We start from the raw sequence: 24,663 nt of genomic DNA on the forward strand, positions 1-24,663 counted from the left end.
TCCTGGAGCTAACTGTTCATTCCAAGAAAAATTCTTTTAAAGAATAAGCTGGAGGAGGAGGCAGTTAATCCTACTACAAAATAAAGCATCTGTAATTAAAACAAGGTGGTACTTACACATGAAGAGAAAGAAAGACTAAAGAAATCTGGGGAATCCAGAAAAAGACCAAAATACACACGGAAATGCCATGAAGGCAGCATTTCAAATCAGTAATCTTTGAAATAAGGGGATTTTGGATAACTGGTTTCATACAGAAAATCAATAACATAGGATACACTCTTCATTCCATACACATGGGTAAATTACAAATGGACTGAATATTTATCTATAAAAATGAAAGCATATAGGTATTAGAAGAAAACGTGGGTAGATTGTAAGATAGAAGTGAGGACAGCTTTCCTGTCTCTACTCAAAGTGTTGCAAAGGACCATGGGAAAACCACAGGAAATAAAACTCATTTGTGAGACACAAAATGAATTTGATAAATTCCCCAAATTCTTTTCAATGTTAAATTTTAGTGATATCTTGGAAGTGATATAACATCACAGCGATTCTTACTGTTTAAGTGTGTAATGATAGTTAAAGAAACTTACAGTGAAGTCAGCAGGGAGCTACAGTTCTACTTGTAGACCGGTAAAAAGTTAGAGCCACAAACTGGTTACTAAATTTTTGGTTAAATGGGCTTATTTATCATGGCATTATCTTTCCATACTTTCAATTCAAACATTATAAGAAAGTATGGTGTAAGCAATGAATTACCCTTTTGTATCTCTGTCTTGACTCCTTACACCATCTAAATGTGTAGGTTTGTTTTTAGTCATAACATAACCTATTCTTAGTGATAATATAATTTTGTAAGGATGAATGATCATTTCTAAACTGGATTTCCTTGGGGATGCATGTATGGTCTATTTGACTCAGCTCTGCTATTTTTTATCATGCTCCAGCTCTTTATCCTATCTTATACCAGCTCTTACTGTTTTCTTCATTTGAATGCAATGATACATTAAAAATATAGAGCTCATAAAGAGAAAGTTGAAGATAACATGCATTGTTTAGATATCTTAGTCAACAATATAATCTTTCATTGGGACTTTGTGCAAGTTATTTAACCAAATTGTCTCGATTTCCCCATCTCTAAATTGAGAAACATAATAGCACTTAATTTATGGTGATTTTCTGAGAATGAAATGAGACATTGTGTGAAAAGTATTTAGCACAGAGCCTAGCATATAGTCACTACTCAATAAATATTAACTAGTAATCATATTAATTATTAATTGTTATTAACCATGATATTAAACCCTAGAACGTTTTCATTTCCTAAGGGAATAAAACTGAAAATTTGAAAGAATTTTGAGTTGAGATGTTTTGCGTAGGGGCCATTTTCCACTTCCTTTCTTGATGTTCTTAATAGCTTAGTACAGTATTCTCATCTGAGACAAAATGGCTTTGAATATCATCTCTCTTACAACAAAGAATTTAAAAAGACAGACTATAGTCAATAATCTCTCATTTTCGTATAAAGAAGTAGTGTTTCTCTTCACAATAAAGACCCCCATCACTTGGAAATCCTCACTGTGACAAATGGCCAGAAGCTCACCACTCTTCCAACCTCTTAATACTTGTCCAACAGGTAGAGTTATGTTTTTTTTTTTCAAATTATCATCTCATGACTGTCTGCTTCTGGATCCCATGAGGTGCTACTTAAGCATGCAGCTTCCTGGGCAGTAGCCCAGGCTGAATAAATCAGAATCTCTCAACTTGGGGCTCAGCAAGCTTCATGTTGAACAAGTTTTGCAGGGGGTTCTTATGTAAAGTAAAGGTTGAAAAATTTGAATCCGTCAGAATACAAGAAAATGCTGTTAGTTTTTCTGCCTTCTGATTTTTACAACCTGGAGTGGATGCCCCTTTCTTTCACAGATAAGCTTTGGCTTCCCTCATGGATCAGTTAAATAAATGAACAGTTTACTGGTAACAATTTTGGGGCTCCAAGCAGAAACCTAGAGCTGTTATAGTCTAGGAAAAAAAAATACACAAGAAAGTAAAGGCTCAAAAAATTGCTATACTTTCTCTTTTGAAAAATGTGATAAGACTTGAAAAGACTCGTGGGTCTTATGGTTCTTTTATCACACTGGGAAACCCAAGCCATCACTTTCAACATTTCTTCAGCCCTTCCAGCCTCTTCAAGGGAGCCTTCTTGCCTCAGGATAAAATGTTTTTCAGTTGGGTTGATGACATTTGAGGAAAATTAGTGAAGCCAGTGAAGTCCATTTATAATGTAGCATAATGTATTTTTTGTTCACAGGTGATTTTGAAGAATTGATAATCAGTAAAGGAATTAGGAGATTACTTTCTGCGACTAAAATTGCACTCCAAAAATGTTTACCACATTAAGTATTATTTTTGTGTGTTTTACAGGAATTGCATTGCCTCCTAAAGGGAATGTAGATATCCCGGTGTTATTTATCCCCAAAGTTATGAAATTATACAAGACAATGGTCATTGTTCGAATGATAAGGGCAAATAGAAGAAGTTGGCTTATTGACAATTTTGATGAATTGCACACAGAGATGAAAAGGTAACATTCAGATAAGGACATTGAAGGAAAATGATTTCATTTTGACTGGCACTAATGTGACAATGTGATGCGTTTCTTTTACATGTTATGCAATGTCAAGTTCATGATTTTATATTCTCTGAAGTGTTGAAATGTATATATTCAGAGGAGGAAAATATATTTGTTATATGGGTATAGTATATATCATTGCTGATTTGAAGTTCATGGTGATGAACAAGCCAATGTTAAGTATCATATCAATGAATCAGAGTCAGAGACATGCAAAGGGACTCCTTTTTGACTGGGAAAATAGTTACTTCTAAGACAGTAAATAATCTATATCTAGAAAGCAACCTGAAACAGCTTGTCTGGGCGAAGAATAGGACTTGTAATGCTGGCATTCACCAAGTGATGGCACTGTGCCTGGAGGATATGACATCCTGAGAAAACACTGCTGTGACTAGGGGATACTGTGTCATTGCCAGAATGCAAGTACCTCTTTGCTGAGCTGAAATTTAAGCTCCAATAAAATTATGGAAAATTTAAATGTTTTCTGTGCTTTTATAATTTAATTAGTAATGGCCTAGAAATCTTAATTAAAAAGAAATTCTTACTTTGTCCTTCATATGCATTATTTCTTCACATTTTAAAATATTCTTTCCTCTGGGCCCATTCATGTCCACTCTGCCATGTTTTCACACTCCTGCAGTCAAGACTGCCTAAGTGATTTGTGGGTCCGAGTGTAAAATGAAAAAGTTTAAAAGTTATTAAGAATTTCAAGACAGTTACTGTAGTGCATTAAACAAGCATGGAGCAATTCCAAGTGTGGGATTCTTGCACTGTTGCACAGGTCACGTGCCCACAGTGCTGGTCCTACCTGCCACGATTTATGTTTCATCTTTAACAAGAAAAGCCCGCTTTCAACAATGATCAGAACTGTTTTCTAGTATTGCTGTCCTCCTGATGGTGTATGATAGACTTAGAATATTTTGACAAATGCCCTCTTTCTTTTAACTAGTATCCCCTAAAAGTAGATTCCCCATCAATTTCTGAAGTCTTGTACTTCATGGCGTTTTCTGTGTTTTGTGCTTTGCCTGTCCAATTTACTCTGTAACCCATGGGAACTGTATTACCTCTGATTAATCGTAGTAGAGTCACATCAATAAATAGCAATACCAACCTTTAAGTGTAGGGGAAAAAGTTCTTTAATTTTAACTTACATTTCATGATGGTTACATTACGTTTTTCTTTGTGATAATTTCCCAGGGTTTGCTTTGAAGTGTTTGTGAAATCAACGTTTGCAGAAAATGTTTTGTGTTTCATACTTAGTTTCTCCTTGCCAAAGTTAAATTCACAAGCTTTGCTAAAATACTATTAGGTTAATAAAGAATATGCTCATTTATGCTAATATTGAAAGTGTTTATGTTTTTTGTTCACTCTTAATAATTTAATTTCTAATTAGATATATGGGAATAGACAGCAGAGAAATGCAAGCGATACACTGGGTGTACCCTATTCTTGGACTCCCACAGGCACCACATCCTAAACCTCCTCCAGGTAGGTATATCTTAGAGTCAGAGAACATCAGGATGCTAAGGGACCTTAGGGCCCTCAATTCCCATTTCTTCTTTGTGTAAGTAGGAAAATCACAGTCCTGAAAAAGTAAGTTGTGGAGGGACCAGCCCTATTGAGGGGAGTGCTAGGACTGAATCTGGTCTTCTAACAATAAGTCTAAAGATCTTTCCATAAAACCACACCATTTCCTGTTGCCCTTCCTGTTGGTGAAACCTAGAAATCAGGAAAGATTGAAATAACGTTAACTTCAGGCCCCTTTATCCCAAATTCTGTGAGGCGTACAGAGCCCTGCACTAGATCTGTAAGATCCCAGGTACTTTGGTTCTCAGGTCACATTTAATCATCGTATTCCAGCTTCTGTGTAACTCCAAGTCTTATCCAAGAACTATCCTATGGAGACGCTGATCCCTCTCTTAGTTGTCCCAGACACAAACGTTTATGATGTTCTCCAAAAACCAGGCAGAGGACAAAAAATGTACTCAAGTTTTCAAGGAGGTTTGCTTTGCCACTAAACACACAACGTAAACTCTCTACTCTTAAAATGCCTTTCTTTTTCTCAATGAGCCCCTTCTTTTCTCCACATACTCCAGGATTCTCACAAGTTTCTGTGTGTTCTCTTTCCTCAATACTCTTCTCATTTCTTCCACATTCCTTTATTTTTTTCCATTTTCTTCTCAGGATCAGCCTAAGAAATGCAATTCCTCTTAGATAACCATACAGCGAGATTTAGTATCCCAACCTGTTAGCAGGCTCTAGGCATAGTTCCTCATAACTGAGATGCACTGAATTGCTCTGCACAGCAAAGGGGTATCTATTTTGGATCTCCCCCTTGGGCAACACAGATGAGCTAAAACAAGTCTTGCAATTTTGAATTTTCCTTTTCCCTCCAATACCAATCTTTGCTAGTGCAAAATAGTTCATCTTCCACTGACATAAATTATTACATCACTACAATTAGAAAGAAGAGAAAAGAGTAAGTTTTGCTTGTGAATGACAGCATTTCCCCAGATACACTGGTTATCAAGAAAGGCCAAGATTACATATTCCTTATGCAGTTTAATTTTAACTGGAGTAAAAATCCACATACCTAGCAATACCTTTGACAATAAATGTCATCTGTTTTATTTCAAGTATTTTTACTTGAGTTAAAAAATTATTAATACATACAAGTATTTCAAATATACTAAATTATCTTCAGAATGTTTCACGAACATGTCAAGATGTTTCTTTTATTTCCTTCTAGAAATTAGTTTTTTGTATATTTTCTGTAGAGCCGAACGGTTTAAAATTTATAATACAGTTATCTGATCAAAGGATGTGATAAAGCCGAGACATTACTCTGTTGGAATTTAACAGCAGTGTTGCTCATGTCTGCTGCAGACAGTTTTGTTTTTCTCAGATTAAAGATTTAAAGTAGATTTTTTTTCAGTCTAAAACAAAGCCTGTGAGAACATAAAAACATAAATTTCTTGCACAGTCTTCTTCAAAGAAAGTTAAACATGCTCCAGAAATGTAAAGACATTTTCCGTCAAGTTACTTCTCGTGGTAATTCTTCAATTTTTAAATTAAATGTGAGTTGTGTAAATAGCTTATGTATTAGCTTAATGTATTAGCACAGCCTAGTAGTGACATCAGTGCTGTGAAACATGTTGGGTACTAGCTATTAAATCATTTTACCAAAAGTCTAAAACCTATTCTAGTAATTATTTTTATCTACAAATGCCCTTGAGAAACAAATGGGTATAATTTTATAAATACATATTATTTACTTTCTGTACAGTCCATTCTTCATTTTGAAGAACACATCAGAAATAGTCTATTGCTTTCCCTGCTCAACTATATCGCTATCAATATTTATTGTTTCTTTTCTTTTTTATGTGTCTATCACCCAGGTTATTCTCAAACCCAGGGTACTGTTGTTCTGTGAGCCACCTTTTCTCTCTGTGCATTCTTATCTTCTCCTGTCCACTGGGGCAGATAATTGGAAAAGGACTCCCCTACCTGTCACAGTGTAAAGACAAAGGAGTGTGAATCCATTGTGATTTAGTGATCCTCACATTGCCAGGGCACTAATTTCCTAAGGACTTATAGGACAAGACCAGTGACATGATACTAATTGTAACTTTGATCTCACTAATTTCCAATTTACTGCTTTAAGAGTGAAACTAATTATAACCAGAAAAGCTTGTACATTTTCCTAAGCCATTTCAACCCTCTTAATTTACATCTAACTTTGTACCCTTAATGTACATTTCACATGCTTATTCTAAGTCCAAAATGTTCAATGTCAACTTATAAATTTTAGAAGTAAAAATAAATTTATTTTAAATATTTTTATACTATAAATGTGGTATGTATTGTGAAAACACATAAATCTGAGTACATTATTCATTTTGCAGTTTAGGTGAATATATTATGGTGGATGCCACAAAAGCATAGCATAATACATTTCAGTAGCTTTTTTAGTATTATGATTCCCTTTTTATCCCTTATATTCATGTCCTATGTGCATCTGAATTAATAAAAATACAACATTTAATATAATTTAGAGGGATAATATTCTTATTTATGTGGACTCTAGTATACATGGCCCCACAATATTATAGAGCTAATGCCAAAGGAATCCATTAATACTCCTTTATATAATTACTAGTTGCATATAGAAACAATATTTTGGTTTCTCACAAGATCATTGACAACTTCTTATATAAGAAAATATTGGAATTTAATTTATATATAAATATATAAAGTTTTAATGCTATACATTAAATTAACATGTAATCACATTTTAATATTATTTTAAATAATTCATTATAATTTTATTTTTAACTGCTAAATAGTCTATTTTGTAAATTTAAAAGCAATTCACAAATGAAAATCAAAATATTTTGCTTAATTTAAATATGAATTTTAAGGTGCATGTAAGTAAATAATCTGATAGGAGATATTTTTAAAGTGTTATTACAAAATAAATGTTACAGAACTTATTTTTAAAATTATTTGAAGGTATTTGCTATAATGTTATTATGTAAGTAGAGTTTGGTATTTACCACAATGAACATACAGATAGCTGAAAAATTCACTTGTTCATAACCACCAGTTGAATTATTGATATAACTAGGTTAGTTCCTAAATCAAATTTCTACATCCTAATATAATCTTCTATAATCTAGTGTTTAGCATCCAGATTTATCTCTAGTAATGCTATTTTTACATATTATTTAATATTCATATTTGCTTCCAAAATGTCAATGTATGTAGATATTGCATGAGCATGTGTGTGTAAGTGTATGTTTGTGCACTAATGCCAGATGCAGTGACAAGTCAAAGGATGCCAAAGGAACTTTTATTTTTCATGACATAATTCCTTTTCTTCCATCTCAAGAATGATCATAATACCTAGCAGTTAAATTAACTGCAAATATTTCTCTCCCGTAGTTGTCATAACATGTCAAGCCCGGAAGCGGGTAGAAAAGGATGTGGAAGTCACAATGACTGGTGATTTTGGGGGAGAAAATCCTATCTTAGAACCGATGGATTTTGTAGTGATTCCAAAAAGAACCTCATATGATTCTTATGAAGATGTCAATGGTAAGAGAACCACAATCGTGGATATAAAAAAATGATAATAAATAAAAACTCAATTTCCTTAAACTGCAGGTTGCTGATTACTCGGTTTCACGAAAATCCATGCCCGTTTATTTTTCCTTTACAATAAAGTAGTGCTCAACGAGCATTCAGTTCTGTTTGTTCTGTTCATATGGTAGTTATCCCCAAAATGTATTATTAGTGGATTTATAAGAATAGATTGTGATTCTGTCATTAGTGAGAAGAGGAAAAACTGTAGTAACTGTAATTTCTGCTTCTTTCAACTTTAATTTCTTCTTTGCTCTCTCTTTCTGACTTAAGACATTTGGTTGAAACCATGTCTTGCAGCTTTAAATTTAGAAGCACAACCTTGAATGAAATATTTATTATTTAAAGAAATAGAAAAATTAACATAAGTTAGATGTAATACCCAAATAAATTTTGTATAGTAATTCCTCAGACATTTAGAGTCTTAAACAAGACTTTTCAAAAAGTTAATATGGTGGTCTGGCAAAATCAAATCCCAGTGATGCAAACTTTCTTTTTCAACTTTCTTCCAGATGAACTAAAGTAGAATGCTCCTATATCACAGTGAAAGGGACATTCCTATAGCAGTATTTCATTAAAATCAAGGAGGAAAAATCTATATTTATGTATTACTTAAAAAACAAATTGACCACAAAATTAAGTATGAAATTCCTTACAGAAACAAAATATCTTCCCTGGTTTTCTCATTCATAGCTATAGTTTTTACTTTGATCTCAGGACTATCATCTCTGTGTCTGATCTAATTATTTCAGTGATAAAAGAATATAAATGAGATATAACTGAAGAGAGAGACGAAGAGTATACAAGAATATAGAGAGAGTATACGAGAGATAGTAAAATAGTTTTGGATTTTTTAAAAATTATTTTATTGAAGTCATATTGGCCTATAACATTGTGTAAATTTCAAGCGTACATCATTATATTTCATTTTCTGTATAGATTGCATTGTGTCCACCACCAATAGTCTAGTTTTTATCTGTCACTATACATATGTGCCCCTTTACCCCTTTCATCCTCCCCCGTGCCCTTCCCTTCTGGTAACCACTAATCTGTTCTCTTTATGTGTTTATTTTCCACATATGAGTGAAATAATATGGTATTTGTCTTTCTGTCTGATTATTTCTCTTAGCATAATACCCTCAAAGTCCATCCATGTTGTCACAAATGGCACAATTTTGTCTTTTTTGTGGCTGAGTAGTATTCCATTGTATAAATATACCACATCTTCTTTATTCATTCATCCACTGAAGGGCACTTGGGTTGCTTCCATGTGTTGCTATTGTGAATAATGCAGTCATGAACATAGGGGTGCATAAATCTTTTTGAATTATTGATTTCGTGTTCTTTGGATAAATACTCAGAAGTGGAATAGCTGGATCATATGGTATTTCTATTTTTAATTCTTTGAGGAATCTCCATACTGTTTTCCATAGTGGCTGCACCAATTTGCATTCCGACCAGTACTGTATAAGGATTCCCTTTACTCCACATCCTCTCCAACCCTTGTTATATCTTGTCTTGTTAATAATAGCCATTTTGATGGGCATGAGGTGATAGCATTGTAGTTTTGACTTGCATTTCCCTGATAGTGATGTTGAATATCTTTTCATGTGCCTGTTGGCTATCTGTATATCTTCTTTGGAAAAGCATCTGTTCATATCCTCTGCCCATTTTTTGATCAGGTTGTTCATTTTTTTGTTGTTGAGTTGTATGAGTTCTTTATGTATTTGGGAAATTAATCCCTTGTTAGATATATGATTTGCAGATATTTCCTCCAAGTTGGTGGGTTGGACTCATTTGGGCTTATTAATACCTTCCACCCAAATTGAGAGTGTATTCATCCCCAAATAGCCAGTTTTAGACTCTCTGCAAGAGCAAACAACCTACATGTGAAGAGGGGGGAGAAAGTGTGCGTCCTGAATTCAAGATATTGGGAAAGAAAGAGAAGAGTCTGCTCATCTGCTCATGTTCCATTCCTTCACTGATCGAATGTGTTGCTTTTCCTCCGACGGCAAGTCATGATGGAGGAGGTAGATTGAGGCTGTGATTTTTTTCCTCCTATACTTTGCTCTTCTTGTGAGTGAATAGGCCCTTCTATGTAAACATGATAAGTAGGAGATAAGAATCCCCACCACTCCCTTCCCATCATCCTCCCGTTATTGGAGAGTCTAATAAAACTATCAAGCTTCATTAAATGAAAATACCAGCACTCCTCACACAAACCATTGAGTTAACCAGGATTGATCACTTTCATATCTTTTTCATTCAACAACAATCTAGCAAGCATCTTTGCTGCCAGATATTATACTAAACCCCAGAGATGCCAAAATTAGCAAGACGTGGATTGTTGTCAAGAAATTCAAAGAACATCCATCCAACATGTTGGATTTATGCGCCTGTACTATTTAAATCAATTGGTATTGCCCTATGGCATATGATTATACTTGGATTTTTAGACTGTATTTTGCAATGTCACTTCTATAAGATTATGAATTATTCTCTGTGGGCAGGATTTTCCCTATAATGGTATTTATTCTTCCTAAATAACTGCTGGTCCACGTATTCTTTGTGCCTCTCTGGGGATTAGTTCAGTGACTTTCTCTGTGGGACTTTTTCTGTGAGAGTGGATTTATCATTTCACTGCACATCAGATTCATGCCTCTTCCTCTTATTTCCCAGGTGTTCTGTAGCTTGAGGATATTTTTCTTTGATTAATCTGTTGTCTTTCTTGTGTCTGATTTGCTGATTTAGGTGTTACGTTGGTCTCATTTCACTCAAGGCCAGTCATCTTGCTGTATGTTGTTTGCATGTTGTACGTAAACGCCCAGGCTGGGTTTGGTCTGTCATCACAAACAGCTCCTGAGAAACCTGTTATTGGTCCTCCCATGACCCCACATTGGCCTCCACACCAGCCTCCACACCTTGACCCTTTCCTCTGCTTCTCTACATTTTGCTTTCTCTGCTCGACTCACTCCATTAAGTCTTCTGTCTTAACTACTCTAATGAGACTACCCTTGACAAAACTGTCAACCCTATCCAGTATGCCTAATCCAATGGTCAGATTTGTGTTCTGAGCTTACTCAACCTGTCAGCAGTGTTTACCAGTTGACTCAATTGAAGAACTTTCTTCTCTTGGTTTTCAGGAGTAGTCTTATTCATTTATTATCTCACTGGTTGTTCCTTTTCCAACTCTGTTGTTGACTACTTTTCCTCTGATCAGGATCTAAATGTTTGAGTGACTCAGGGCTCTGCCTTAGGGCCATGACACTCCACTGCACAGGTCATAGGTTATGTTCTGCACACTTCCAGGTGATGATGCTGATGTTGTTTTTTCAGGAATTGTGCTGTATGACAGGCCTGAGATCCTAGATTGTGAAGTCTGAAGTCAGACAGCTTGGGTTCTTCCTTTCAGTCTCTGTGGGGCCTTGAGAAAATTACTTTACCTCTCTATAAATTCAGTTTCTTCAACTGTAATGTGGAGATAGTAATGGTATCTGCTTCATAGGATATTTCTGAAGATTAAGTGTAAATGCATGGAATTCTTCAAAGTGCCTTGTTCTCAGTGAGTGTTCCATAAGCGTTAGATATTACCGTTATTATCATTTAAAACTCTAGTTGGGTATTCTGTGACAGTGATATATTAGAGGGCCCATCTTCAGTCGCCAACAAATGTGTTTTCAGATGGAAACATAATCCTCTCAATGACATTCAGTGAGTTTTCTCATTAATACGTAAAAGAATATTCTATCAAAAAGAAAGGAGAAAAAAATAGTACCTAAATCTTAGAGTCTGAAATTGATGCTAATTGCTAAAAGCTCAGATAAAATATTTATGGTACAAGAAGTCCTTTTATCTTTTATTTCTGATATCTTGTTTAAAATAAAATGAGTAAGAAGAGCATCAGCTGTGTGGCCACCTTCTTCCTTTAATTTTCATTTTGTAGTTTACTGTACTTGCAGTCATATCAGAGGAACATGTGGTCATTTTAAATTAGTCAAAATGTTTGGTCTATTAAATGACCTTATGAAAGTGAAGTAAAACACATAAATGAAATACTCCTTCAAAAAGATTCACAATTTTATAAAAATAATAGGAGTGTGCGGATGCCCATTCTTCATTATCTGTTCAAAGAAAATAGCTTTAGGTAGTTTATCCAGCATTCTCTATTTTCTTTGAATATCATGTTGCCTTCATGCTGTTTCAGATTTATCTTCAGTACTCCATTCATTCCTTATATTATTATTATGTTCTGTCAAATAAATGTATATGCATATTATCAATGAAGAGGGAACTGCAGAAATTTAGAGAAATCACATGAATAACAATGTTCATTATACTTTGATATTCATTTCTCCATAATTGAGATGTTTTTGCTGGTTTGCTATGAAATATATGTCTTTTCTTTTATTTATTTTTTTTTTGAGGAAGATTAGCCCTGAGCTAACTGCTGCCAATCCTCCTCTTTTTGCTGAGGAAGGCTGGCCCTGGGCCAACATCTGTGCCCATCTTCCTCTACTTTATATGTGGGACACCTACCACAGCATGGCATGCCAAGCGGTGCCATGTCCACACCCGGGATTCGAACTGGCAAAGCCCGGGCCGCCGAGAAGCGGAACGTGTGCACTTAACCGCTGTGCCACTGGGCCGGCCCCTGAAATATATTTCTTACAGATGAAAATGTATATGGCATAATAATACATAATTTCAAAGCATATTTTATAAATAGATTTGTTATAATTCAATACTTTTTGATTATTTATTGTATTTAGTCGTGTTCTCTTTTTAAAAATCACTGATATTCTTCCACATTGAATAAATTTGAGTCATTTTCCTGAGAAAATTCACCCAAGTAACAGGAACCCTTGGCCAACATAGCTCCCGCTGCATAATTTATTGGCACTATGATACAGGCATTAGGTTGAATGATAATTATGCATGAATAATATCTTTATGGGAGACTTACCCCTTTTGTTCAATATAATGACTTTGCTGCCATACTCAAACGATTATTACCATTACTATTTTATGACACTATAGATTAATAAATAGGTATAGATATCTAGATAGATAGATACATGGATAGATATCATATTCTGCAATTTTCTGAAACCTGTTTGATTAAATATTTTGTATATATGTTAAGGGTATGAGTACAGTACTGAAAAACCCCACAGAGATTAGTAAACATTTACATACCTTTTAAAACACAATTGAAGTTAAATGTATATTTATCCTATTAATTTCATGAATTCAAGTGTCTTTTTAAGGATTTTCTATAAAAGGACAGAATTTTCCTCTAATATTGAAAAATTTATTACAGTAGTCCCAATAACTTTGAAATTGTAATGTGTATTATGGGAAACTACATTTATTAAATACTTTTTTTTTAAAAAGTGCAGTTATTCTCTTAAAGTCATGAGCTACGTTTGTCATGAGACATTAATTTTATCTAATAATCAGATGATAATTTACACTGGCCTCACTAATTTAGCTCTTACCATCCTAATCCACATAAAAGTAGTGTATAGATTGTCTTCAAGTTAGGAACATAACAAAAGGCATGTTTCTTACTTGGTACCATGACTTTTCAAATAAAATGCAGAAACTCTAACAGAATAGCTTTAAGACACAATACGCAATGTCAGTTTATCATGATTTTGTCCCACCAGACTCTGTCCCCCTCCCTTCGGTGCTCATATCAATACGTTGGAGTTATAGATGAGGGTGGGAGGGGAGTATGTGTAGTTTGAAAAATAGATTCATGTGGTTGCTATTTGCCTCATCCCCCGCCCCCATCCCCTAGCTGATGATCATGTCTCTATTTTGGACCAATGGATCTTCTTATGGTTGGAATTATGACATCGGTAGTCACAGATTCCCCACAGGGAGTCCAATGCTTCTGAAACTTAACTTTAGCGTCTCGTTTCCTATCTTCATTCTGACACAGCCATTCCCATAAAGGCTTCAATGATTAAGCAGAAACAGCTGCAGGTCTCAACTACATACAGTATTTGCTTTAGAAAATATTATGTTATTTGAATGCAAGGGAAATTTCATCTCCCATTAAACACTCTAAAATTCTTAAATGCTATTTCTCTCTATGGATTATAACTTCCTATGGAACATTTCCATGTCCCATTCCCAGAACAAAAAGACACATTATATGTAGACACATTGATTTTGCTACAGCAAAGGATGGTTATTGATAGGAACAACAATTGCCGATTTTGTCAATAGGGTAAAAACCAGCAATTCAGGAGGTCAGAGATTTATTTTTACTTGTGGAAAAAGAAAAAAAGAGATCTTGTAAGGGTGTGGGTCAGTCAGTTATTTTACATTAATAAGGTTTGCTGAATAATCATTAAATGTGACTTGGGCTTGTTACAGCCAAGCTATTTTTCAGAGTTCTATAGCAGAAATTATAATCAATGACTTCTGAAAGGTGGTCTGGTTTCTGTTAGGATTGCTTAGGGAAAGATGGCCATCAGTTCTGTGAATCCAAGGATCACTTTTACCTTTATACACTAGAGACAGACTTTAGAAATTAGCTCAGCTGAGGACCAGGTCAAGCCATGGTTCTCTGACCTCTCTTCCATGATCTTCGTGCAACAAACTTCTTGATTTGGGATTTGGGCTCCCTACATGTACATGAAGAGTAAATATAATAGATGTTTGTGTTTCTCTTCTACATGCCAGTCCTGGTTTTAAGATATTTTTCACATATACCTAACAAAACCCTGATATAACTTTCCTCTGGTAGCCTACTGGTTAAGAAAATATGGTTAAACATATTGTCTATAATACCCCGACTAAAATATGAAGAACTCTTTCTTTTATAAAAATATACCAGAACTTGAAAATTCTACCCTAATATATTGGGATGCTGTTTTAACATTATTTAAACTTAATTCGAATCTTTCTTTATAAATTACAAGTCTATAGGCATTTAATATATTAATTATTTAGAGTATGTCATATTATTTGTATTTTTTAGTAAATATTAATTTCCATTTGGCTAATTCTTGTTTCATAAATCTGAATTTTAAAGATTTAAGGATGGGAGGAATTGTCTTCTGCATTTATTTTTTTATATTCATCCATTTATTTATTTACCTTTTAACAAAAACATACTGAGTGCTATTATATACCTGGTAATGCACTAGGTATTATGAACACAAAGCTAAGTAACATATGCCCTCTCACTCCCTGTAAATACCTGTGCATGATTATTGTTGGCATATAGCTGATGTTCAATCTGTACATATTTAACTAAATTGAAGTATATTTTAATCTTGATTTTCCTAGAATTGTCTGGAAGACGTGAATTTGAATATGAAATTCAATTTGAATCTGAAGTTGATAAGTCTAACTTGGAATCTTGCTTGGCTTTATATTTGATCAAAAAATCTTATAGTATCAGTGCTGAAAAGATAACATTGGTCTTCATTGTGATATTTGCACCAAAGAAACCATTGAGGTAAACCTGCTTTTACCCCTTTTTTCTTTAAACAATGTTACTACTCTTTTAAACCAAATATTATTACTCTTTTAAACTAAATAACGTTGAGTTTTCTTTCCATCTTTCTTTATTTGGATTGTATTACCTCTTCGATGCTGTTGAGGTAAATATTTTGGGCTAGGTTATTTCTAGCTATCAAGCTATGAAAAGTATTCTGATGAGAAAAAATAACCTAAATGGGTAGAAATCTAAGATATCCCTCATGAATTGTGACCTCCCTAAGGTCATTAGGGTATAATACTAACAAAAGAAAGCAGTCTACTTTGTAAAATTTAAAAAAAAATTACTGACTTGATGCCGTATGTTGGCAACATGATATTTCTTGATACTACTTCTCAGAACCAGTTCAAATGATGAAAATGTGTAAGCTATGTTCTGCTTTGCAATTACATCATTACCCTTTTACCACCCAAGACCATAACATTGCACATCCTCGAGTAAGGTTTAAGAGGAACATATTGGAATCTATGAGAATAGTGAGCTTTGAATGTCTGTCCTCTGGGAAACTTCATCCAGTACCTTTATATTTATTTTTGGGGCAACTGATATTTAGCACCTGAAAATACTGTGATATGTCACATCTGAAACATGCCTTTATTTATGTCTTTATGCAAAGATACCAATCAGAACCACAGTATACACAAAGTACAAAATACAGCGTGGCAATGAAAAAACACTTATGCTTTTCATCATTTCTATAGTTTAACTATGTATTTGATGTAGCCAGGCATGTAATTAAAGTGGCTTTGAGTATGTAGTCCAATAACTAAAAGATACAATAGTCATCTTCAGGGAGCAATAATAAAGTCAGGCTGCAGGAAGAAAGTACACTATAAATGTTGACATTACCCTCTTTTATCTTTTCTTTCGTTTTCATAGTTTTCTATGTTTATTAGCATTTTTTCACACTTAGCTTTGTATTGTATTGTTTTAATGATATGGAAGTACTAGCAACAACCAGAAAGGGAAAATGTTAACATTGGTGAATATGAACAGAAGCAGTGTGAATTTATACTCATTCGAAATTTTGTGATTTAGGGCTTCTTGGTAAAGACATGAGAAACTGACTTAGGACAACTTGTATGCATGATTCATAAATTTTTGTGAGTGTTCTGTGATGTTATGATGGAGTTTAATAATTCTGTTTTGTGCATATATGTATATGTTTATTTACTTTTGTCATTTATGTGTATTTGAAGTGGTTTACTGCAAGACACACAGTTAAGTAAGAAAAAACAAAATAAAACCAATAGCTCTAAATATGAAAAAGAATAATAAGAAAATAATTATACCCAAACCATGCTTTACCTTGATAATTAAAATAAGCATCGAATTCAACTCTTCTCTTCTTGGTTGGCAAGGTAAAAAGACAAAATTTTCACGTTTTGCTAAAAAGAAAATATAACATTGTTTCACAATGATAAATACAGGTAATTTTTCACATCTATCTTTTCACAGAATAGTATTGTATATAATAAAAATAATGGTCAGAGCCCTAAATGGTGAATTTACCAAAAGAAAGGGTGTGGATATTATTCCTAAAGGTCTTGACCTTTTCTTTCAATAAAAATCGAGTCCAATACAAAAACTTAAGAGATCAATAGTTAATATTGTCATAAATGAGTCTGATGATTCTAACTTAATACAGGTCTAAACATTTTTTTTTAAAATAGAGAAATGATAGATATAATTTGTCTTAGGGTGTCTTTAGAAATAATGATTATCCTAGCTTGACTTTTTCCTGGAACTTTTCACCTGCTCAAGAGATGAACAGAATGAGAACCTAAAGTTCTATTTCACAGAGTTTGGGAGAGACAACTTGGCATAGGAAATATCATATATGAACACTGTTAGGCATCCACAGTATTGACCATAAAATGGTTCGCTGAGTTATCGCTGAAACTGGGTAGTCTTCCTCGGCTTTGGGACAAACAGGGTGACTCAGTGGCTTCCCACTAACTCAGAGAATTGGTCTGCTGAATGGAACTATTCAGCATTGTTCATTTGAACATGTCCGTCCATTTGTTAAAAATCATTTAGCATCTACAAAAGAAACAAAATCCCTGCACTATTGGAGTATATAGTCTAGTGAGAGTAATAGATAAGAGAGAAATGTATAAGTAAACGACAACATTTTAGATTGTTCCAAGAAGGAAATAAATAAGGAGAAATAGAGAGCTATGAAGGATGTACATCACACAAGGTGGACAGTTAGGCTTCTGTGGACAGGAGATTTCTGAACGAATACCTTACAGATGAGAAGAGCTTGGAAGGGTATTTGAAACAGAGGCTGTGGGACCAGGAAATGTTTGGTATGAACAGTGAATAGTAAGGAGGCCAATGTTTCTCTAACACAGTGAGCAAAGGAGAAAGTAAGGTTGGAGAGTTTGGCCAGGATCCCATCACACGGGGTCTTGAGCGTATAAATTTGTCTTTTATGCCAGAAATGATTGGAAATGACTGAAGGATAAATTGGGGGGGGGACTGATTTAGGACAATTTGTGTACAGGATTCATAAAATTCTGTAAGTGCTCTATGATGGTCTGATGTAGTGTAACGATTCTATTTTGTGCATACAGGTACATATTCATTACTTCTGCTGTTTCTTGCTCCAAATGAATTTGAGATGGTTGAAAGGTAGATACAGAATTAGATAAGAAAAACCAAAATAAAACAATAGCTCAAACTTGTGGAAGTCCTCTCCTCCTTGTGGGATGGCAAGAGTAGAAGTGGGAAGACCAGTTACTGAATTAGCGCTCTTGAAACAGTGCTGAGAGGAATACAGTTTCATTTACTAAGACAGGAGAGTGTGAGAGAGGTATAGGTTTAGGGTTTACATTTTGGGTATAAGTTTAAGATGATATATCAGTCACCATGGGCTAATTATCCTGCTTAGTATCCCACTGTTTTAATGCAATATACTTTATTGTTAGCGGCACTCTATTGAAGGAATATTTTTAAAATTTTAGTACCGGTTTTTTGATAGCATAAATAATGAAGCAATGAACATCCTCATACACATCACTTCTTGAAATCTTTGAGGCATATCTCTGGGGGAAATTACTAATAGTGAAATTGCTGATTTAGTGTGTGCAACTTTCAAATTTGGTAAGATATTCTCCAATTGTTCCCCAAATGGTAGAATAACTTTATAGTCATATCTAACAAGGATAGGAGTTCCAGAACTGTTCTCTCTGACAGTTTTAGATAAGAGGATTTTAATTTCTTTGTCCAATCCTGACATGTGATATTGCAACCACACCATCACATGTTTGAGTCATTTCCCCGCTAAGCAAGCAAACAAACAGGTAACCAGTCCTCAACTCCGGCAACTTCCCTGTGGCTCCACTCTTCATAGCCAAATGCTCAGGCAAGCCGTCTCTACTCTCTTTAATTCAACTGCCACTCAGTTATATGTTACCCCGTGAGGTGTTTGTGGTCTTTGTCAAATGCAATTGAATTTCTTAAAAGCTTCAGTTTGTCAGTTTTATGGGGCTTTGCAAGTGTTCACAGAAAATATAATTTTTCTGTGTGAAGAAAGAGTTGAAAAAACTTTCTCACAGTGTCTCATTTTGGGCAGAAAATTCCCATATGGAATACCTATTGGTGTAACACTTGAATCCATTTGCTGAACTCCCCTTAGATTCTTAAATATTCTGATATTCTATGCTGGGTACAGAAAGTTCATGGAGTCAATTTTGCATATGCTACTGGTTCTTAGTAAATAACTAGAGAGTAGATAAGATGTACTACAAAATAATTACCTTATGAGGAGAATAATATAACCTGTGACCTAAAAATTATTCCTGAATGTAGTTAACAGTCATCTACTTTTTTTTTTTAAGAATGAAAAATCCCAGTGTTTTTACTGAAACCACAGGGATTGCTTACATTTTCATCTCAGATATCGATCTACTATCTTATATTCTCTTTGCTAATTTTCCTGTGGTATCCTTTATAATCTCTTTTTCTATTCAAGGTCTCATATTTCACTGAAAATAGAGTGCATAACAGATGGGATCTGGAAGTTTCCCATAACGTTAGTTGCTTCTCAGCCTGATGTGGACGATGTCATTGATATTGAAGGAGTTGGTTTATTTAAGGAATCTACTATTGACTTCAGGCTGACAAGTCAGACAAGGTAATATATCAAGCAAAATTATGTAACTGGTTTTGTGAATGTAATTTATGCTGAACTGAGAAAATTTAAGACAGAAAATTCTATTATGTCATCTTTTGCTGGTTAAGTCAGAGCAGTATTGCTTCTATGAATCAAAGCTTTATATATTTCATAGTTTTTTATTTAAAAATAGGAAAATAGGTTCTACAACATGAAGACCAAAAAATGAGAAGCAAAAGTAAATAGTTATTTATTAAAATTTAGGATAATATTTCTATTTACTTTTCAAAGGATATTTTACTGTATTTTTTCAAAGATAGATGGAATGTCTTTCAGTAAATTTAATGGTGTTGGATTGTCAAGTGGTTTGACTAAACAAAGATGATTGAGTAATCTATGTTGACTCCATTTTCTATATTATTATTCTGCTCAACCATAGATATCTTTGTGATACTTGTAATAACATAGATAACATGATAACAATACTTTTTTCGCTTAACATAATACACTCAAGGTCCATCCATGTACAGTGATGGATGGAAGCTAGACTTTTGGTGGTGAACACAATTTAATTTACACATAAGTCGAAATATAATGATGTACATCTGAAATTTATATAATGTTGTGAATCAATGTGACCTCAATAAGATAAATTTTTGAAAAACGATACTTTTGCCTATCTCACACATAAAGTATATTTTTACAGCTTTTTTGAGGTATAACATACATACCATAAAAGTCACCCATTGTAAGTGTGTATTGCTTTAATTTTTTGAGAATCTATAGAATTTGTAATCATAGCCACATTCCAGGTTTAGAACTTTCCCATCTCCCCCCAAATTTCCCTCAAGCCCCTTTGCAGTCATCCCCTGCACTCTCTCCCAGTCTCAGACAACCAGTGATTTGCTTTCTGTCTCTATAACCTTGCCTTTCTGGATATTGCATATAAATAAAATCACTCAATATATAGTCTTTTTTTAACTTTTTTTTTTTTAGCAATTTTAGGTTTACAACAAAATTGAGAAGAAGGTAGAGAGATTTTTCATACACTTCCTGTCCCCACACATACATAGCCTCTCCCAATATCAACGTCATTCACCAGAATGATAGATTTTTTAACAAGGATGGATCTACATTGACGCATCATAATCACCCAAAGTCCTCAGTTTACCTTAGGGTTCACTCTTAGTGTTGTACCTTCTACGTGTTTGGACAAAAGTATAATGACATATATCCATCATTATAATATCATACAAAGTGTTCTCACTGCCCTAAAATTCCTCCATGCTCTCTCCCTATTCATCTCTCTCCCCACCCCTGGCAACCGCTGATCTTTCTATTGTCTCCATAGTTTTGCCTTTTCCAGAATGTCATATAATTGGAATCATATAGTATGTAGCCTTTCCAGATTGGTTTCTTTTGCTTAGTAATTTACATTTGAGGTTTATCCATGTCTTTTCATGGCTTTATAGTGCATTTCTTTTTAGCATTGAATAATATTCCACTGTCTGTATATACCACAGTTTATTTATCCGTTCACCTACTGAAGAAAATTTTGGTTGCTTCCAAGTTTTGGCAATTATGAATAGAGCTGGTATAAACGACTGGGTGCAGGTGTTAGTGTGGATATGTTTTCAACTCTTTTGGGTAAATACAAAGCAGCGTGATTGCTCGATCCTGTGGTAAGAATATATTTAGTTTTGTAAGAATTTGCAAAACGGTCTTCCAAAGTGGCTGTACCATTTTGCACTCCCACCAACAATGGATGAGAGTTCCTGTTGCCCTACCTCCTTGCCAGCATTTGATGGTGCCAGTGTTCTGGATTTTGGCCATTCTAATAGAAGTGTAGTGGTATCTCATTATAGTTTTAGTTTGCATTTCTCTATGACATGTGATGTCATGTGTCTTTTCAAATGCTTACTTGCCATCTGTATATTTTCTTTGGTGAGGTATCTGATAAGATCTTTGGCCCATTTTTCAATGCGGTTGTTTGTTTTCTTACTATTGAGTTTTAAGAGTTCTTTGTATATATTTGATAACAGTCCTTTATCAGATGTGTATTTTGCAAATGTATTCTCCCAGTCTCTAGCTTCTCTTCTAATTCCCTTGATATTGTCCTTCACAGAGGAGAAGTTTTTAATTTTAATGAAGTCCAGCTAATCACTTATTTCTTTCACGAATTATGTCTTTCCTGTTGTATCTAATAAAGCATCACCATACCCAAGGTCTTCTAGGTTTTCTCTTATATTATCTTCTAGAGGTTTTAAAGTTTTCTGTTTTACATTTAGATTTAGGATCCATTTTGAGTTAATTTTTGTGAAAAGTGTAAGGTCTGTATCTAGATTCATTTTTTTTGCATGTGGATGTCCAGTTGTTCTAGCACCATTTGTTGTTCCATTGTATTGCCTTTGCTCCGTTGACAAAGATTAGTTGATTATATTTACATGGGTCTATTTCTGGGCTCTTTTATGTTCCATTGATTTATTTGTCTATTCTTTCACCAATACCACACTGTCTTAATTACTGTAGCTTTAGAGTAAGTCTTAAAGTCAGGGAGTGTCAGTCTTCCAACTTTGTTGTTCTCCTTCAGTATTGATCTGGCTATTCTGAGTCTTTTGCCTCTCCTTATAAACTTTAGAATCCATTTGTTGATATCCATAAAATAACTACCTGAGATTTTGATTGGGATTGCATAAATCTATAGATCAAATTGGGAAGACTGATATCTTGACAATATTGAGTCTTCCTATCTGTGAACATGAAATATCTCTTCATTTATTTATTTTTTATTTGATTTTGTTCATCAGAGTTTTGTAGTTTCCCTCATATAGATCTTGTACATATTGTTAGATTTATACCTGAGTATTTCATTTTGGGGGTTGCTAATGAAAATGGTCTTACCCTTTTAATTCCAAATTTCATTTGTTCATTGATGGTATATAGGAAAGCAAGTGACTTTTGTATATTAATCTTGTATCCTAAAACCTTGCTATGATCACTTATTAGTTCCAGTTTTACTGTTGACTCTGAGATTATCTACATAGATGATCATGTAATCTGGAAATAAAGACAGATTTATGTCTTCCTTCTCAATCTGTATACCTTTATTTTCTTTTCTTGCCTTATTGCATTACCAAGGTTATCCAGTACAATGTTGAAAATGAATGGTGAGAGGGGACACCCTTGTCTTCTTCCTGATCTTAGGGAAAGTTGTGAGTTTCTCCCCATTAAGTACGATGTTAGCTGTAGGATTTTTGTAGATTGTCTTTATTAGGTTGAGGAAGTTCCCCTCTAGTCCTAGTTTATTAAGAACTTTTATCATTAATGAGTGTTGGATTTTGTCAAATGCTTTTTCTGCCTTTATTTATATGATTGTGTAATTTTTCTTTTTTAGTCTGTTGATGTGCTGGATTACATTAGTTGATTTTCAAATGTTGAACCAGTCTTGCATAGCTGGGATAAATCCCATTTGGGCATGGTGTATTAATTCTTTTTATATATTTTTGGATTCAGTTTGCTAATACTTTGTTAAGGATATTTGCATCTATGTTCATGAGAGATATAGGTATTTAGTTTTCTTTTCTTGTAGTATCTTTGCCTGGTTTTGCTATTAGGGTAATGCTAGACTCATAGAATGAGTTAGGAAGTATTTCCTCTGCTTATATCCTCTGAAAGAGATTATAGAGAATTGGTATAATTTCTTCCTTAAATCTTTGGTAGAATTTACTAGTAAACCCATCTGGACCTGCTGCTTTCTTTTGGGGAAGGTTATTAATTATTGATTCAATTTCTTTTATAGATATAGGCCTAGTCAGATCATCTATTTCTTCTTGTGTGAGTTTTGGCAGATTGTGTCTTTCAATGAATTGGTCCATTTCATCCAGGAAATCAAATTTGTTGGCCTAGAATTGTTCATAGTATTCTGTTGTTATCCTTTTAATTTCCATGGGATCTGTAGTGATGTCCCCTCTTTCGTTTCTGATATCAGTAATTAGTGTTCTGTCTCTTTTTTCTTAGTTTGCCTGGCTAGAGGCTTACCAGTTTTATTGATGTTTTCAAAGAACCAGCATATGTATGGTTTCATTGATTTTCTCTGTTGATTTTCTGTTTTCAATTTCATTGATTTCTGCACTAATTCTTGTTGTTTATTTTCTTCTGTTTAATTTGGGTTTAATTTGCTCTTCTTTTTCTAGTTTCCTCAGGTGGAAAGTTAGATTATTGATTTTAAATTTTTCTTCTTTTCTAATATATGCTCTCAGTGCTAGAAATTTCCCTCTAGCATTGTTTTCACTGCATTCCACAAATTTTGGTAAGTTGTGTTTTCCTTTTCATTTTGATCAAAATATTTTTTAATTTCTCTTGAGATTTATTCTCTGACCCATGTGTTATTTAGAAGTGTGTTCTTTAATTTCCACATATTTTTAGTTTTTCAAGTTATCTTTCTGTTATTGATTTCTAGTTAGATTCCACTGTGGTCTGAGAGCAGACATTGTATGATTTCTATTCCTTTAAATTTGTTAAGGTGTGTTTTATGGCCCAGAATGTGGTCTCTCTTGATGAATGTTCCATGTGAGCTTGAGAAAAGTGTGAATTCTGCTGTTGTTGGATGAAGCGGTCTATAGATGTTAATTATATCCGGTTGATTGATGGTATTGCTGAGTTCAACTATGTCTTTACTGATTTTCTGCCCGCTGGATCTATGTATTACTGAGAGACAGGTGCTGAAGTCTCCAACTATGATAGTGGATTTTTCTATTTCTCCTTGCAGTTCTATCAGTTTTTGCCTCATGTAATGATGCTCTGTTGTTAGGGGCATACATGTTAAGAATTGTTATGCCTTCTTAGAGAACTGACCTCTTCATTATTATGTGATGCCCTTCTTTATCGCTGATAACTTTCCTTGCTCTGAAGTCTACTCTGTCTGAAATTCATATAGTTACTCCTGCTTTGTTTTGATTGTGTTAGCATGGTATATTTTTCTCCATTCCTTTACTTTTAATCTATATGTGTCTTTATATTTAAAGTGGGTTTCTTGTAGATAACATATAGTTAGTTCACGTTTTTTGATCCACCCTGACAATTTCTGTCTTTTAATTGGTGTTTTTAGACCATTGACATTCAAAGTGATTATTGATACAGCTGGATTAATATCTTCCATATTCATTCCTATTTTCTATTTGTTGCCCTTGTTCTTTGTACCTATTTTTGTCTTCCATTCTGTATCTGCCTTATGTGGTTTTAATTGAACATTTT

The 24,663-nt window shown here is 34.1% G+C and overlaps 1 protein-coding gene across 1 annotated transcript in view; it reads left to right on the forward strand.

The window, feature by feature from the left end:
• CFAP47 (cilia and flagella associated protein 47) overlaps window positions 1-24,663 on the forward strand; it is a 423,229-nt gene that overhangs the window by 377,670 nt on the left and 20,896 nt on the right. Inside the window, exons 58-62 of the mRNA XM_023634518.2 lie at window positions 2,422-2,581; window positions 4,023-4,117; window positions 7,574-7,726; window positions 15,077-15,248; window positions 19,270-19,431. Of these exons, the coding sequence (XP_023490286.2) occupies window positions 2,422-2,581; window positions 4,023-4,117; window positions 7,574-7,726; window positions 15,077-15,248; window positions 19,270-19,431 (742 nt within the window). The remainder of the gene's footprint in view (window positions 1-2,421; window positions 2,582-4,022; window positions 4,118-7,573; window positions 7,727-15,076; window positions 15,249-19,269; window positions 19,432-24,663) is intronic.

This window comes from Equus caballus, chromosome X (assembly GCF_041296265.1).
Source record: "Equus caballus isolate H_3958 breed thoroughbred chromosome X, TB-T2T, whole genome shotgun sequence".
NCBI classification, from domain to species: domain Eukaryota; kingdom Metazoa; phylum Chordata; class Mammalia; order Perissodactyla; family Equidae; genus Equus; species Equus caballus.